Source organism: Sarcophilus harrisii, chromosome 2 (genome assembly GCF_902635505.1).
Source record: "Sarcophilus harrisii chromosome 2, mSarHar1.11, whole genome shotgun sequence".
NCBI classification, from domain to species: Eukaryota; Metazoa; Chordata; class Mammalia; order Dasyuromorphia; family Dasyuridae; genus Sarcophilus; species Sarcophilus harrisii.
In genome coordinates, this window is record NC_045427.1 from 531,499,251 (window position 1) to 531,516,627 (window position 17,377).

Here is a 17,377-nt window from a genome sequence, read left to right on the forward strand (position 1 = left end):
TAGCTTTTTATTTTTTTTCCAAATACATGTAAAGAGAGTTTTCAACATTTACCCTTGTACAACCTTGTGTTCCAAATTTTTCTTCCTCCTTCCTCACAACCCCTTCCATAGAGACTAAGCAATCCAATATAGGTTAAACATATACAATTCTTCTAAACATTTTCCCATATTTGTCATAGTGTATTAAAAAAAATCATACCAAAAGGTAAAAAAAAACACAGAAAGAAAAAAAAAAGTCAAGCAAACAAAGCAACAAAGGTAACATTCTGACTCCATAGTTCTCTCTCTGAATACAGATTAAAATGGAAAAAAAGAGAAGAAGAAAACAAAAAGCAAGCAAACAACAAAAAAGTGAAAATACTATGTTGCAATCCACATTCAGTCCTAACAATCCTTTCTCTGGGTGTACATGGCTTTTTCCATCATAAGTCTATTGGAATTGCTTTGAATCACCTCATTGTTAAAAAGAGCCAAGTCCATTACAGGTGATTTTCACATAATCTTGTTGCTATGTATAATATTCTCTTGGTTCTCCTCACTTCATCCAGCATCAATTCTTTATTTGTATCAGTTCCTTTTTTATGACAAAGAACTGTAAAATAATGGGTTGTCCATCAATTAGAGTGGCAAAAAAAATCATGGTAACAAATATAATGTAATTTTGTTGAGTAAAAACAAAGGATGAAAGTGATAATTTCAGAAACATCTGAGAAGTCTTGTAGTAGCTGATGCAGAGTGAAGTGAGAGAACCAAAGCAATTTGATCCTCACAACAACATTTTTTGTATTTTTTAATTAAAAAATTTATTTACAAAACATATGCATGGATAATTTTTCAACATTGATTCTTGCAAAACCTTGTGTTCCGAATATTCCCCTTTCTTCCCCTCCCCCCCACTCTCTCCCCTAAATGGCAGGTAGTCCAATACATTGTTAACATGTTAAATATGTTAAAATATTTGTTAAATCCAATATATTTATACATATTTATACAGTTATCTTGCTGCACAAGAAAAATTGGATCAAATAGGAAAAAAATTGAGAAAGAAAACAAAATGCAGGCAAACAACAACAGAAAGAGTGAAAATTCTATGTTGTGATCCACATTCAGTTCCCATAGTTCTCTCTCTGGATGTAGATGGCTCTCTTCATCACAAGATTATTGAAATCAATCTGAATCATCTCATTGTTGGAAAGACTCATGTCCATCAGAATTGCTCATTGTATAATCTTCTTGTTGCCATGTACAAAGTGACCCACACCTAACACCATATACCAAGATAAGGTCGAAATGAGTCCATGATTTAGACATAAAGAATGATATTATAAGTAAATTAGAAGAACATGGGATAGTTTACCTCTCAGATCTGTGGAGAAAGAAGGAATTTGTGACCAAAGAAGAACTGGAACTCATTATTGAGCACCAAATAGATAATTCTGATTATATTAAGTTGAAAAGTTTTTGTAACAACAAAAATTAATGCAGACAAGATCAAAAGGGAAGCAATAAATTGGGAAAATGTTTTTACACTTAAGGATTCTGATAAAGGTCTCATTTCTAAAATATATAGAAAATTGACTCAAATTTATAAGAATTCAATACATTCTTCAATTGATAAATGGTCAAAAAATATGGATGGACAATTTTCAGATGAAGAAATTAAAACCATTTCTAGTAATATGAAAAGGTGCTCTTAATTACTATTGATCAGAGAAATGCAAATTAAGACAACTCTGAGATACCACTACACACCTCTCAGATTTTCATAATGTTCTCTAGTTCTTCTTTGGCCATAAATTCCTTTCTTCTCCACAGATCTGAAAAGTAGACTATTCTACGTTCTCCTAATTTGCTTATAACATCATCTTTTATGTCTAAATCATGAACCCACTTTGATTTTATCTTGGTGTGAAGTATTAAATGTTGGTCAATGCCTAGTTTCTGCCATACTATTTTCCAGATTTCTCAGTAATTTTTGTCAAATAATGAAATTTTATCCCAGAATCTGGAGCCTTTGGGTTTATCAAACGATAGTTCAATATCTTATGAATCCAGCCTTTTCCACTGACCCACCACTCTGTTTCTTAGCCAGTTCCAAATGGTTTTGATGACTACCATTTTATAATATAGTTGTAGATCTGGTAGAGCTAGATCACCTCTTTTGCATTTTTTCATTAATTCCCTTGAAATTCTTGACCTTTTGTTCTTCCAGAAGAATTTTATTGTTTTTTTCTAGTTCAATAAAGTAATTTCTTGGCAGTTTGATTGATATGGCACTGAGTAAGTAGATTAATTTAGATAGAATTATGATTTTTATTGCATTACCCTTGTCTACCTATGAGTACTTGATATTCTTCCAATTGTTTGGATCTAATTTTATTTGTGTGAAAAGTGTTTTGTAATTATGTACATATATTTCCTGGTTTTGTCTTGGCAAGTAGACTCCCAAATATTTTATGTTATTTACAGTTATTTTAAATGGAATTTCTCTATCTAACTCTTGCTGCTGGACTTTGCTGGTAAGACATAGAAATGGTGATGATTTATATGAGTTTATTTTATACCCTGCAACTTCTCTAAAGTTGTTAATTGTGTCTAGTAGTTTTTTAGTTGATTCTCTAGGATTCTTTAAGTACATCATCTGCAAAGAGGGATGCTTTTGTTTCCCCATTACCTATTTCCTCTTACTTCTTTAATTCATCCTCCACATAGCTGGCAAATGAATATTTCTGAAGCATAGATCATTCTTTTGCTCAAGAAGCTTTTGTGGTTGGCTCCTTGTTACGTCTTGACAAAATGCAAATTCTTCTGTTTGATTTTTAAAAACCTCACAACTTGGCTCCAAGTCTTCATGTATTCTATTCTTGAACCAATTGGCCTTCTTTCTGTTCTCATACATGACCCTCAAACATTGTTCCATGCTTTTGTATAGTCTGATCTCCAGTCCTGAAATGCATCTGCACAAAACTTAACTAAAATGCCACCTCCTTCAAGAGGCCTTTCCTAATTTTTCTCAGATTTTAGTGCCCACCCCATTAAGTCACTTTGTATTTAACTGCATATAGTCTGCATTCATTTAACTGTGAACATATTTTAAATCTTCTCTCTTTCCCCCAATAGAATGTAGTTCTTTTTGGGCTGTTTTTTGTATTTGTATCACTGATTCCTAGGACAGCACCTGGCACATAGTAGGTATTTCACAAATTCTTTTTGATTTATTGTATTCTGAAATAATTGCCCAGGCTAAACATCAATTCCTAAAACTTATTCTTTATAATAAAGTTTCAAATCCCTTTATCATCCTGATGGTTCTCTTTGGGATTGTTTCCATGTTTGATAATTTTTGCACTAAAATGTAGTGCCTCAAATGTAATACGGGAAATGGAGAATCCAGCAAGACTTCTCTTTTTTTTCAGTCTGAACATGATGCTTTTACTTTTGCAAAGGAAGACCATATCAGTGTGTTTTGATTGTCAGATTATATTGTTAACTTTGAAACTTGCTGTTTGCTAGCAACTCTGGAATTTTTTTATATGAATTATTGGCTTTCATTGTATAGTGAATTTCTGCTGTCCTATCCTTGCACCATTGTTTTTTTTTAAAGTCATATTGAAGATTTTCCATTTATCTTTCTTAAATTTCATCTTGTTTTAGTTCACTGTCGTAGGCTTTCAAGGCATTTGGGGTATCTATTCTGTCATCCAGCATGCTTGGTCCTTCCCAGCCACCTAAAGTCTTGTTATAACTGTGAAGGATAATGAGAGTAATAGTGACAGAAGCCTTCTAGTTGAAGCCTCACCTGAAGCAGTGAGAATATACGGTTGGCTGAGGATCGGGCATAAGACTGTGCACTCAAACATAGGTATACTTGAATGGCAGCAATAGAATATAACTTTGTCTAACTTCACACATTTGCTTATTTGACACTGAATCCTAGACCTCACCTCTTTTTTGTCCACACTCAGATGTTGTTTTGATTCTTGGTCTCAACATTGCTTTTGCCTCTAATGCTATCTCCCATGGATTTCCCTCTTTTTATCCTATCTTGAGTTTTATTCTTGGTATTTGATACTGGCTTGTTTTTATTGTGATTCTGATCCTGCCTTCCTAGTTAACCTTATTTTCTTTAAGTTTTCAAACTGTGGAAGATTCACACATTACTGTGGAACCCCGTAAGTAGGCCAGTACATTGGCTTTGTATCATTGCAGAAAAGTTTGATAAGTATTCCATCTATACTTTTATCTGTTGATAATTCTAAGGATAGGACCAAGCATAGACTCCTTGGACATTCCACTCAGAATCTCCTTATATACTAACATAGATGGATTAATCACCACTTGTTTGTTTTGAAATTATCTGACTATACTAGACTATCCTAGATTTTGGTTTGCATCTCTTTATAATACTCACAAGAGCACTGTGGGAGACTTTGTCAAATATCAAAAACTATGTCTGTTTTCTCTAATTAGCTAGTTTATGAATCTGGACAGAAACTAAATGACATTACTTATTTTTGATGAATTCATTCTGATTCTTAAGTGTTCAGTGCTTCCTTTTCTAAGTGCTCACAAATCATCTTTTATCCATATTTTTTAGAGTTTTTTCAGTTATTAAGTCAAGCTCACTCATTTACTATCTGAAGAATCAACCTTCTTTCCATTTTTGAAAACCAATATATTTATCAGAATCTAGTTCTGTGGTACCTTTCTCATAATTTTGCTTAATTTTTCATAGATCATGTGTTTCCATCTGTAGTTCATCACTCCTCCAGCTGAATTTTAGAGTACAGTTATTTGGAACTTTTAAAAAAATATTAAAGGCAGCAAATTGCTCTTGTTAAATAAATACATATTTGGTTTGAAGTTTCTGAAGAACCATTATTAAATCAAGGTGATGGGGGGGCTTTGTCCTAGGGTACTATAATAATAATATAGCTTAGAAAATGTGCACTTAGCACCTAGTTTATCAGAATAATTAGTTAAAATACGAAGTCATCATATACAAATTTCTTTCTACCCAGGTTGCATTTTAGATAAAGTCCTTCCCATTCTAGTCTTGCAGTAATGTCCCGATTTTTTAATCTCATCCAACTGAATGTTTCATAAGAAATTGGTTTGACCACTTCTATGGGTGTTTTTTCTTCTTTAAAATAATAATAATAAGATAGTTCTTTCTGGGAGAAAGCAGGTTTCTTGGGGAGGTTTTCTGGAGGCAGCTTTAGTTTCAGTTATAAGTAAATAATCACCCAAAATCGCAACCAGCTGATAGAAGTCCAGATCTTTTATTGTGTCCTTCAATATAGCCCGGTTAGCTCAGAGGCCTATCTCTCTGCTTGGTTCCAAGAGTGCTTGCAGCTTTGTCCTTTGGTTCTGCCTCTGCTTTCTTCAGCCTCTAGCCAGCACCAAGATGGAAGATGCAATGAATCTCTCTTGCCTCCTGGAGAGAACTTGTGGGCTTCCTCCCAGAGTGCTCCTCTCTGACCCCTGGGAATGTTCCCAAGTAACTCTCCCTGAAGCTCTAAGAGCTTCCTCTATATATATGATCTCCCAAAGGTTAACTCCTCCTCTGAGAGAATGGGATTATAGGTTATCTCCCAGAGTGCTCTCTGACCCTAAGAACTTCAAGGGAGGTGTGAACACAAGCATTATTGTTTATCAGTTGCACTTAGTACCTCGTTTCAAGTTCTGGTCCATAATATCTCCTCGTAGGATCAGATTAATCATACTGAACCATGTTAAATTAGATAATTATTGTCTCTATCAACTCTAATGACTTAACACTTTGTAAAGATTCCAACACACTTCTTTTATATTACTCCTCTTAAGTTTGCCATAAGCACTAAATTGCTAGTTGCAGCTTTGAGGACCTGTCTACTCTTTTGATTGTATAGTTCCTCATCTAAAGGAAGGAGGGACAGGAAGTTCTTGTATTAAGGTTAGAAGGGGGAGAAAAGCAAATTAACAATTAGTTTTACTTCTTTCATTGTCTTATTATCCCATCTCTGAACAGTGGTCCTATTTTTTCTTTCACTTTTCTCTTGTTCCAAAAAAACCTTTAAAAGGATCTATCTTTTCATTTTATTTATCTGCTCATTCATTCATTTATTGAACATATTAAAGTCTTCAGCTTATTTTTTAATTAAAGCTTCTTATTTTCCAAACATATGCATAGTTTTCAACATTCAATCTTACAAAACCTTGTGTTCCAAAATTTTTTCTCCCTCCTTTCCCCTTACCCCCTTCTCTAAATGGCAAATAATCCAATATATGTTAAATATGTACAGTTCTTCTAAACATATTTCTATAACTTTTATGCTGCACAAGAAAAATCAGATCAAAAAGGAAAAAATGAGAAAGAAAACAAAATGCAAGAAAACTACAACAAAAAAATGAAAATACTATGTTGTGATTCATACTCAATCTCCTCAGTACTCTCTTTGATGTAGAGGGCTCTTTTCATTATAAGACCATTAGACTGAATCACATCATTGTTGAAAAGAGTCACGTCCATTAGAATGATCATTGCATAATCTTCTTGTTGCTATGTACAATGCTCTCTTGGTAGTACTCACTTCACTTAGCATCAGTTCATGTAAGTCTCTCCAGGCCTCTCTGAAATCATTCTGCTGATAGTTTCTTATAGAACAATAATATTCCATAATATTCATATGCCATAACTTATTCAGCCATTTTCTAACTGATAGGCATCCAGTTTCCAGGTCCTTGCCACTACAAAAAGAGCTGCTATGAACATTTTTGCATATGTGGGTTCTTTTCCCTTTTTTATGATCTCTTTGGGAGACAGGCCCAGTAGAGACACCGTGCTTCAGCTCATTCTTGGCTTTGATATTCCTAGTGTTTTTGTGTTATTCTTTTGTATATAACCTCAATTAAATATTATCACTTTCATTTTCTGTATATCTTTTAAAAATCCAAGTTAATAACAATAGCTAATATTTATTTAGCATTTTTAAAAGTGCTTTATAGATATTATTTCATTTAATTTTTATAGGAACCCTATGAGATAAGCTAGCTCTATTATTATCCTCATTTTACAGCTGATGAAACTTAAGTACCAGAAAGACTAAGTAAGTGACTTGTTCAGGGAGAGGCAACTAGTAAGAGTCTGAAGAAGACATTACCATTCTCATGTCTTCCTGACTCAAGTTGGGCAGCCTGTCTACCATGCTATCCTAGCTGTGTAATGAGTTTCCTGTATATTCACATTCATCTCTTCAGATAGATAGTGTTTCCCTTTAAACATTATAATTGTTTCTTTTCACAGCACCTTAATTTCCAAATAGAAAACCTTTTTTCTGCCCTACCACAGAGAGCTACTCTTTGTAAGAATTTTTTTTAAAAGGGAAAAGCAGTTCAACAAAAGTAACATATCCCAAATGTTATAGCTTTCTATACCCAAAATATAGAAAAAAAAGTATATCTTTGCAAAGAGACTATAATCAGACTAGGTAAATATTTATTTATTTGAGTTAGTTTGGTCACAATAATTGAACATCATTTACTTTATTTTTTGTTGTTATGATTCTTTCCATTGAAACTGTTCTAGTCTATGTATTATAATTTTTATGTTTTTCACTAATTTCATTTTGTGCCAGTTGATAGAAATCTTTCTAGGTAGTTGATAGAAGTCATCTCTGAATTTTGTTTTTACTATCCCTGCATCTTTTGTAATTCAATTTCATTAAATAAATATATTAAGTACCTATTTATGTGCAAAGTACAATGATAAACACTGGTGATACAGAAACAAAAAAAAATGGGATGTTTTTTGTCTTCAGATATTACATTCTTCTGTACTGAAAGACTAATTGACATCCCAGAGTTTGCCCATTATTAATGCAACCTAATTTATATTTCAGGTTGCCTTTCCCGTCCTAGGCAGACTTATAATAATTATATAGTGCATAGTGTATAAAGTTTTTAAGTTAATCAAGCCATTTATCTCATTAGTTTTTGCTTTTACTATATGCCTCTATTTTGGACACTTTCCTAATTAATTATGCTAAATGAAAAATAGCACTTAAAGGACAAACTTATATTTGTAATTATCTGAAATTTGAAAATTTGAAAATTTGAAAACTATATTACTCAGGTGGTAAGCGATTAACAAATGTTCAGTGATTAATTGATTGATAGCATTTCCTAAGCCAAATTAGGTGATGCTATTAGTGGCACATAGTACTTTTCTTGTCTTGTCTCTGATTCCTTTATGACCATGGGAAGAGTCTCTCTTTGCATGTCACAGATTCTCTAGATAGTTATTAAATTTGGCCTTAGACACTAACTAGCTGAATTACCCTGGTCAAATCACTTAATCCCTGCCTCACTTTCCTCAGATGGATAATAACAACCCCTCTCTCTCTCAGAATTGTTGTGAGGATCATATGAGATAACTTTGTAAAGCACTTAGCATAGTGCTTAAAAAAATGCTTGTTCTTAGTAACCCTTTCTGTCTTGCTTCATACTACTGATTCCTTGTTCTCACCGGTCACACCCACCCCTCTTTTCACTTCATTCATTCTCCTCCTAGCTCTATTATGGTATGTCATCCTATACTTTCTTCACACTCCACCACATTTTATTTTTTACATACACCTTTTATGACCTTTTTCTAACACACACACCTTTTATGACCTTTTTCTAACACACACACATACACACACACACACCTATTCATATCTCTGTCTCTTTTACAAAACGGCTTCATGCTACCCCTTCCCACAATTTTCCTTGGGTTTATCTCCTATTTTGCTCTAATTTTTTCCCCTTCTTCCCTTATTCTAAGGCACTTGTGAACCCTCACATTCTTTCTACCAATACAGATTGGCAATCAGGAAAAGTGATACTGTGACTTTTTTTTCCTGAGGCAATTGGGGTTAACTGACTTGTCCAGGGTCACACAGCTAAGAAGAGTTAACTGTCTGAGGTCAGATTTGAACTTGGGTCCTCCTGACTTTAGGGCTGGTGCTCTATCCACTCACCACCTAGCTGCCTCTGTGACTTTTTAAAGGTCATATTGCAAGTATACATCTTAGGCAGGACATGAATTCACATCTTTAAGTTACCCAGTTGTGTACTATTTCATATTTGAACAAATAATAATTTGTATTGTCAGTACCTGTGAAGACATTTTTTAGGAAACCAAATATTAGGTTCAAAAGTGTTTACTTCACAATAATAAAGGGAATTTCACACAATACATAGGAAAGAATATAAATTGAATATGGAGAGTGATGTGGCATTTTATGCATGTGATTAATTTTAGGCATCATTCTATCATGTCATCTTATTTATGACAAAATAGAATCTTTTAAAAATGGGATCATTGACAAGTTCTAAAATTAGCTCCCTCTTTCCTTAGGTGCAAACAAAATTCCACTAGAGAGATCGCAAAACAGTAGTACCCTCTTGCTCCCATTTCTTCCAATCTCTCTGATGTGTATGAGTAAACAAATAAAAGTTGTAACTTCAAAGAAAAGGAAAGAAAAATCTAAGCTTCCTTGTAGGTCATACAATGCCACTTTGAGACAGTTTTATTTATGCAGTAAAAATCTCTCAGTTGTTTTTGGCATAGGTTCTAATGAAATGTAAACCTTGAATCTCTGCTTAGAAGAGAAACGACAGCCTCACCTTCTATCTTGATCAGTTGAGGGTATTAGGTTGAAGGCAGTAGGGCACTATATTTTCTTCATTTGCCTTTTTATTCCTATCACGAAAACTAGCACTTTTCCAATTTAAAGAACTTTATAATGGCGTTAATGTCATTTGGCTTGAGTAGTTACCATTCCTGTGTGATTGAAGAATCTTTCTCTACTCATCTGACTCAGGCCTATAACTTACTGATGGTGGCCTTTTTGGTGATGGGGGGCCAGGTTTGGAGTTCAGGGGAAAAGAGAGAATGAGTATCCTGAAATAAGTCTAAGATTAAACTATGTTTTCTAGGTCAATCTATTCCAAAGGAATTCTGGATGGTTAACTTAAAAAAAGAATATCATTTAGCAGGGAAATTGCTATGAACAAGGGAAGAAAGGAGCAGGTGTAATCTTTCTTGAAATGCCGTCAATGATATTGAATTTATTTTATCTTGCTTGCTTTATTGACAGTTTGTCAGTAAGAGACACCAAATATCAGTTACTCTCCTGAAGGGTGGGCAGATTGTTCTGGGCTTTTAGGATTAACTCTAAAGTGGGGTGTAGGGAGGCAGAAGAAAGCACAGAATTCAAGTTCTAGCCATCCACAGTTTTTTTATTTTGTTTTGTTTTCATTTTTAGTATTATATTGAAAAACCAGTTTCTCGGGGCAAGGATAAACATGAGATTTCAAAGAAAACTCCAAGCATTTAAAAAAGTTGAAGTTTATATGTTGATACATGGGTTGCTACAGTGTGGCAATGATTGTGATAAACATCCAAGTTTTTCCTTTTATACAGATTGGGTATATCCAGATTGGAAGAGAACAGATGCTAATTCAACCAGTAAATAATTCCCAGGGCTCATTCAGTGGAAGAGAACATTTGGTCAGGCGGAAAAGATCCTCAAACTCTGGTGATTCTTCTAAATCATGGATAACTGAGGAACTCTGCAAAGTTATAACAGGTGGGTTTGTGAATTGGCACAATGCTTAAGCAAATACTCTTCCCAAATAAATAAATCTTATTGATAAAAAAATTATTTTTTTTGGTGTGTTTTGTGCCCCTCCTCAAATATGCACATACTTCTAATGGTTATTTCTTTTCCTTTTGCCCATATAATTTATATTAACTTGAGCAGAGATTCTAACAGATGACAAAGGATCATAATGATACTGACCTTCATTCAAAGAGAAATCTGCTTTAGTAATGAAAAGGGCCAAGTTCTGCTTGATTATTCTTGAAGTTCATTAAACTTCTTTAAATTTTGGTTATTAGCTTAACTGCTTGTCTCTGGTGATTAATTTTATATTCCCCTTCAATTCTCAATTTACTCATCTCTGTTTTATCTAGTCAATATAGAAATCCTTTGCACTCAAAACCTGCTTTAAAAGAGTTTTGGTTTGGAGTCAGAGGACTTGGGTTCAAATTTTGTCTTTGAAGCTTACTATCTATTTGAACTTGGGCAAGTAATTTAATATCTCTGCACCTTAACTCATCTCTAGAATGAAGAGCTTCATTCAGACGATCTTATGTAGCTTTAGATCTGTGAATCTTTGTGTGTGTCTATATGTTATATATTTTAAAATCACCGTCATTGCCTAACATATGTCTTGTGTCCTACTTTGAGGCAAAGCAAAATGTTTAAGCAATACCAGTCAACACAGACATCATAACTGTCAGTATTCATATTTTCTTATGTCCCTACAGAATAAAAGGAAGTAAGTTTCTTTCTTTCTTCTTTGGAACCTATATTGGTTGTTATATTTAATCTGATTTTGGCTACCTATTTATATTTTCATTTGTACTCATTTTAGCATTGTAATAATTGTCTATATGTTTTACTGGTTCTGCTTTCTATTTTCTGTGTCACTTCATAGAAATCTTCCATCCTTCTCCAAATTCCTCCTTATTTGTTTCTTTTTATAGCACAATAATAATCCCTTAAAATTGTCTAGTCATTTCTCAAATGAGGGGCAGCCACATTATTTCCCACAACTTGTTTAATAATCAAACCCATGATAATAGAGAAGTTAGAAGAGAAGGTTGCCTCTATGGCTCAGTGCGATCCCTTTCTAGTTAATATACTTCTAATGGCTTTTTGGATTCAAAATTTCTGATTGTTATTCAAACCAAAGGAATAATACTAATGGTGGGAATTTCAGATGTGATGAGGAAAAAAAAAATTCATGGCATATTTTAGAAATGTAATTTTGAGCAGAGACTGGTAATATCCTTTAAATCATAACATAAATCAGGGAATTGATCATTGAGTACTTATGCTTGTGGACAAGATGAAACCTCTGTTCTCCCTTCTCTATTCTCCCTTTTCTTCTTTTTTCCTTCTACCTGTTTCCCCATCCTCCTTCCTTCTCCTCTTTGAACAGGACATTAGTGACATGAACATATTAACCACTACTAAAAGGTGAACTCAATGTCCCTAAAATACTGCCTAGCAATTCCACGTAGTAATTTACTTAGTCTGATTGATAGAAATAATTCAATTCTGTACTGTTTTGAGAACTTTCAATTTCCCAAATATACTACTCAATTCTAAAACATATACCAGACAACACTTTTAGTCTCTCTTGATGACTACTATTGGAATATTAGCTGCGGTTTTCCAGGGCCCACCCAGGTCCATTAACAAAAGAATAAATAAAAATACAGATATTTAAAAAATATAGTAATATTTCAAAACAATATTTTTATTAAGACAAACACTTTTTATTTGATTGACATTTTCTGTAATGTATAAAAGCATATCATAACATCTTGCAATAAGGGCTTACCCAGTAAATATCATATGATCATGATGAAGATTGATAAAGCTCCTGTTCAGAATAAGATTTACTGTTTTTATAAATTATATCTTTGAAGTTTCTTTTATATGCTTGCATTTGCCTCAGATCACCCTTTAACCCATAAGTACTGGCTTTTAGAAGTTTTCCTACTCTAATCTGATACCTCTCTTTTTGCTTTCCAGGAAAATACTTTGTTTCCCTGCTTAGTTGGTAAATGACTCAGAGTAACTGATTATATGACTCAACTTTTGAATCCTTTTGCTATTTATAAATAAAACATGGTATTCAACACAGCTGCTGTTTGCACAGACAGCTTTCTATCCAAGATTGTTTTTAGCACAAGGTACAGTCAATTGGTTTTTTATTTTTATTTTTCAATGATAATGTTGTTTGGATAATGAATATCCCTTGAGCATTAAGAAGTACTGGATTATAAAGAAAGAAAGAATGCCAGAACAAATTACAACTTTCCTGTTCCTTTTAGTCGGTACTAGACAGTCATAACCTTATTAAGAGTTTCAAAAAATGATTTTTATGAGAGGATTGACTTACTCTGGTTATTTTGGTATTCTTTTAAATTTAAAATTTCTATATGTTAACTATCTTTATAGATTAGATAGAAGCAAGGGGATAAAAGGTTTCTTTAAGTTAATATGCTTTCTAGGTAAGGTGGTACATACCTGTAATCCCTGCTTTTCAGGAGGCTGAACTTGGCAAATCTTTTAAACTCAGAAGTCTTACACTTCAGGGGTAAGTCAATCAGGTGTCTGTAATAAGTTTGGCAACCACATGGTGAGTCCTTGAGACCAAGGGATTACCAGATTGTCTAAGAAGGAATGACTGGTTTATGTCGGAACAATGTCAGGCAAAACTCCTGTGTTGAACACTCAATCTTGTGAGTAACTCTTATATTTCTTGCATGGATGAAATAAGGATACCATCTGAAGAGCTAAAAAATAGTAAAGAAAAGAAAAGGAAAGGGGAGGAAAAAAAAGAGAGAAAAAAGACATGTTTGGAAAGTTTAGTTCTACGAATAACTTTCAAATCCTGTTGCTTTTTTTCAGATTAGAGAAGTCTCAACTAAAACAGTCCTTTTCAAATTTATCAGTGATTTTTTGCCAAACCATTAGCTATTTATTTATCCTTCTCTTTCTTGAGCTCTCTGGAGCAGTTATTACTGTTGATGATTTTCTCCTTCTGGATATTCTCTCTTTTTTAGGTTTTCATGATGCTGTTCTCTCCTAATTCTCCTGTCTTTATGATGTTCATTCAAGTCATATCTGCTATTCTTGGGCCTGTTGTGTTTCCTCTTCTCTTCTCCCCCTGCCCCATATTGTCTTGCTTTACTTTTCATGGGTTTCATTTTAATTTGTAAACAGCTGATTCCTATATCTAAAGATTTTTGCCTTAGTCCTCCATATGCAAATTCCTTTTGGAGATTTCAAACTGGATATATCATAGGCATCTGAAGCTCAACATATTCAAAACAGAACTTATTATTTTCCCCCTCTTCAATTTTTTTAGGTGTCTTATTATTCTTGATGCACCATCATCTTTCCATTCACAGAATAGTAACTTTGATGTTATGCTCAACATTTCATTCTCTCTTATTTTGCATAACCAACCCATTACCAGATTTATCATTTTCAGTTTCAACTGACAAATATGCGTTTCTTTTTTTTTTCTGTGCATATGGCTGTCATTTTGCCTCAGATTCACATCACCTCTTAGACACTTGCAAGAAGTTTCTAATTGATCTCTTTGTCTCAAGTTCTTTTCTACTCCAATCAATTTTTAATTTCAGTTGCCACAGAAATTATATTAAATTATAAATCTCCTTATATCACCCCTCTAATAAATTCCAAAGGTTCTCTGCTACCTCCAAGATTAAATATAAACTCATCTGGCATTTGAAGCCCTTAATAACCTGTAGCCTTTTTACCTTTCCAGTTATCTTAGCCTTGGGAAGCAACAAGTGTACTTCCTTCTAGCTACACTGACCTACTTGGAGTTCTTGGGGGGGGAAAACACTCTAATTCTGATTTCTTTGCTTTTGCTCTTCATTTTGGCTCTTGATATCCCTTGCTTTTTTTTAAAGATTCAAGTCAAATCCTGTCTTCTAGAAAGCTTTTCCTGGAACTCATAGTTATTCATGTTTTTTCCTTTAAAATTTCTTTCATTTATCCTAGATGTATTTTGTATATAACTGATGATGTGTATGAATGAGATTCCTTTGCTTGGAGACACAGGTCCAGAAGCAAAAGAATTTGCTAACCCCAAAGTCTATGGCAAAAAAGGTTTATTTTTCACTAAGAGGCTTTCCCTTAGCAGGCATGTTTCTTTTTTTTTTTTAATATTATTATAGCTATTTATTGACAGAACAAATGCATAGGTAATTTTTCAACACTGGCCCTTGCAAACACTTCTGTTCCAACTTTTCCCTTCCTTCCTTCCACCCTCTCCCCTAGATGGCAGGCAGTCTCATACATGTTAAACATGTTAAAGTATATCTTAAATATAATATATGTGTACATATTTATACAGTTGACTTGTTGCACAAGAAAAATCAGATTTAGAAAGGTAAAAATAACTTGGGAAGAAAAACACAAATGCAAGCAATCCACACTAGTTTCCCAGTGTTCTTTCGTTGGGTATAGGTGGTTCTGTTTATAACTAATCAATTAGAACTAAATTGGATCCTCTCATTGCCGACCACTTCCATCAGAATTGATCCTCATGTAGTATTGTTGTTGAAGTGTATACTGATCTTCTGGTTCTGCTCATTTTACTTACCATCAGTTCATGTAAGTCTCTCCAAGCCTCTCTGTATTCATCCTGCTGGTCATTTCTTACAGAACAATAATATTCCATAACATTAATATACCATAATTTACCCAGCCATTTTCCAATTGTTGAATATCCATTCAATTTCCAGTTTCTAACCACTATGAAAAGGGCTGCTATAAACATTTTTGCACATATAGGTCCCTTCCTCTTCTTTAATATCTCTTTGGGGTATAAGCCCAGTAGTAACACTGCTGGATCAAAGGGTATGTACAATTTGATAACTTTTTTCTTTTTTTTTTTTAAATTATAGCTTTTTATTTACAAGATATATGCATGGGTGAATTTTCAGAATTGACAATTCCAAAACCCTTTGTTCCAGTTTTTTCCCTCCTTCCTCCTATTTTCCCCCAGATGGCAGGTAGACCGATACATGTTAAATATGTTAAAGTATATGTTAAATACAATATATGTATACACATCCATACAGTTATTTTGCTGCACAAGAAGAATCGGACTTTGCAATAATGTACAATTAATCTGTGAAGGAAATCAAAAATGCAAACGGACAAAAACAGAGGGATTGGGAATGCTCTGTGGTGGTTCATACTCATTTCCCAGAGTTCTTTTGCTGGGTGTAGCTGGTTCTATTCATTATTGAACAAATGGAATTGATTTGGTTCATCTCATTGTTGAAAAGAACTATGCCCATCAGAATTGATCATCATATAGTATTGTTGTTGAAGTATATTATGATCTCCTGGTCTTGCTCATTTCACTAAACATAAGTTCTTGTAATGTTCTCTTCTCTAAATGACAATCTTGTCTGTGAGCAGGTTTTCTGGGGGGCTTCTAGAGGCAGCCTTAGTTTCAGTTCAGAGTAATAACCTCAAATGCATCCAGGGGTTTAAGTCCAGTCCTTTATTGTCTCCTTCAAAATAGCCCAGGTAGCTTTCCTTGGTTCCAAGAGCTCTTGTTGCTAGTCCTTTGCCTCTTCCAGCTTCAGCCTCCAGCTCCCTCTGAATCTAAAGCCTCCAGGCAGCACAATGGTGGAATATCCAATGAATCTGACTCCTCCTCTGAGAGAGTGGGTTTGTGGGAGCTGTGACTTGTGAATCTCCTCCACTGAATCCTGACTTGTGAATCTTCTGAAGTCTCTAGTTGGCTCGTGGGAGCTCCTTATATTTGATCTCTTAAAGATGTGAACTCTAAAGATGTGAGAGGTGTAAACTCTAATATGTGAGCTAATGTGTGAACTCTCCCAAGGTGTGAACTCCAAAGGTGTGAATCAAGTACACAAGCATTGTTTCTATCAATTCCAGTGACTTAGCACCTTGTTTCAAGTTCTGGCCCATAACAAGTTCATGTGAGTTTCTCCAGGCCTTTCTGAAATCATCCTGCTGGTCATTTCTTACAGAACAATAATATTCCATAACATTAATATACCACAATTTATTCAGCCATTCTCCAATTGATGGGCATCCACTCAGTTTCCAGTTTGTGGCCACTACAAAGAGGGATGCCACAAACATTTTTAGGCATACAGGGCTCTTTTCCTTCTTTAAGATCTTTTTGGGATATAAGCCCAGTAGTAACACTGCTAGATCAAAGGGTATGCACAGTTTGATAATTTTTTGAGCATAGTTCTAAATCGCTCTCTAGAATGGCTGGATGTGTTCACAATTCCACCAACAATGTCCCAGTTTTGCCACATCCCCTCCAACATTCAGCATTATCTTTTCCTGTCATCCTAGCCAATCTGACAGGTGTGTAGTGGCATCTCAGAGTTGTCTTAATTTGCATTTCTCTGATTAATAATGACTTGGAGCATCTTTTCATATGGCTAGAAATAGTTTCAATTTCATCATCTGAAAATTGTCTGTTCATATCCTTTGACCATTTATCAATTGGAGAATGGCTTGATTTCTTATATAATTAGATTCAATTCTCTATATTTTTTGGAAATGAGACCTTTATCAGAACCTTTGACTGTGAAAATGTTTTCCCAATTTATTGTTTTCCTTCTAATCTTGTCTGTATTAGTTTTGTTTGTACAAAGCTTTTCAATTTGATATAGTCAAACATTTCTATTTTATGATCAATAATGATCTCTAGTTCTTCTTTGGTCACAAATCCCTTT

At 34.1% G+C, this 17,377-nt stretch overlaps 1 protein-coding gene across 2 annotated transcripts in view; it reads left to right on the forward strand.

The window, feature by feature from the left end:
• ADAMTS17 (ADAM metallopeptidase with thrombospondin type 1 motif 17) overlaps positions 1-17,377 on the forward strand; it is a 473,015-nt gene that overhangs the window by 13,532 nt on the left and 442,106 nt on the right. For both annotated transcript variants that reach the window (XM_031955494.1, XM_031955493.1), the window contains exon 3: positions 10,451-10,616. In XM_031955494.1, coding sequence (XP_031811354.1) covers positions 10,451-10,616 — 166 coding nt within the window. The remainder of the gene's footprint in view (positions 1-10,450; positions 10,617-17,377) is intronic.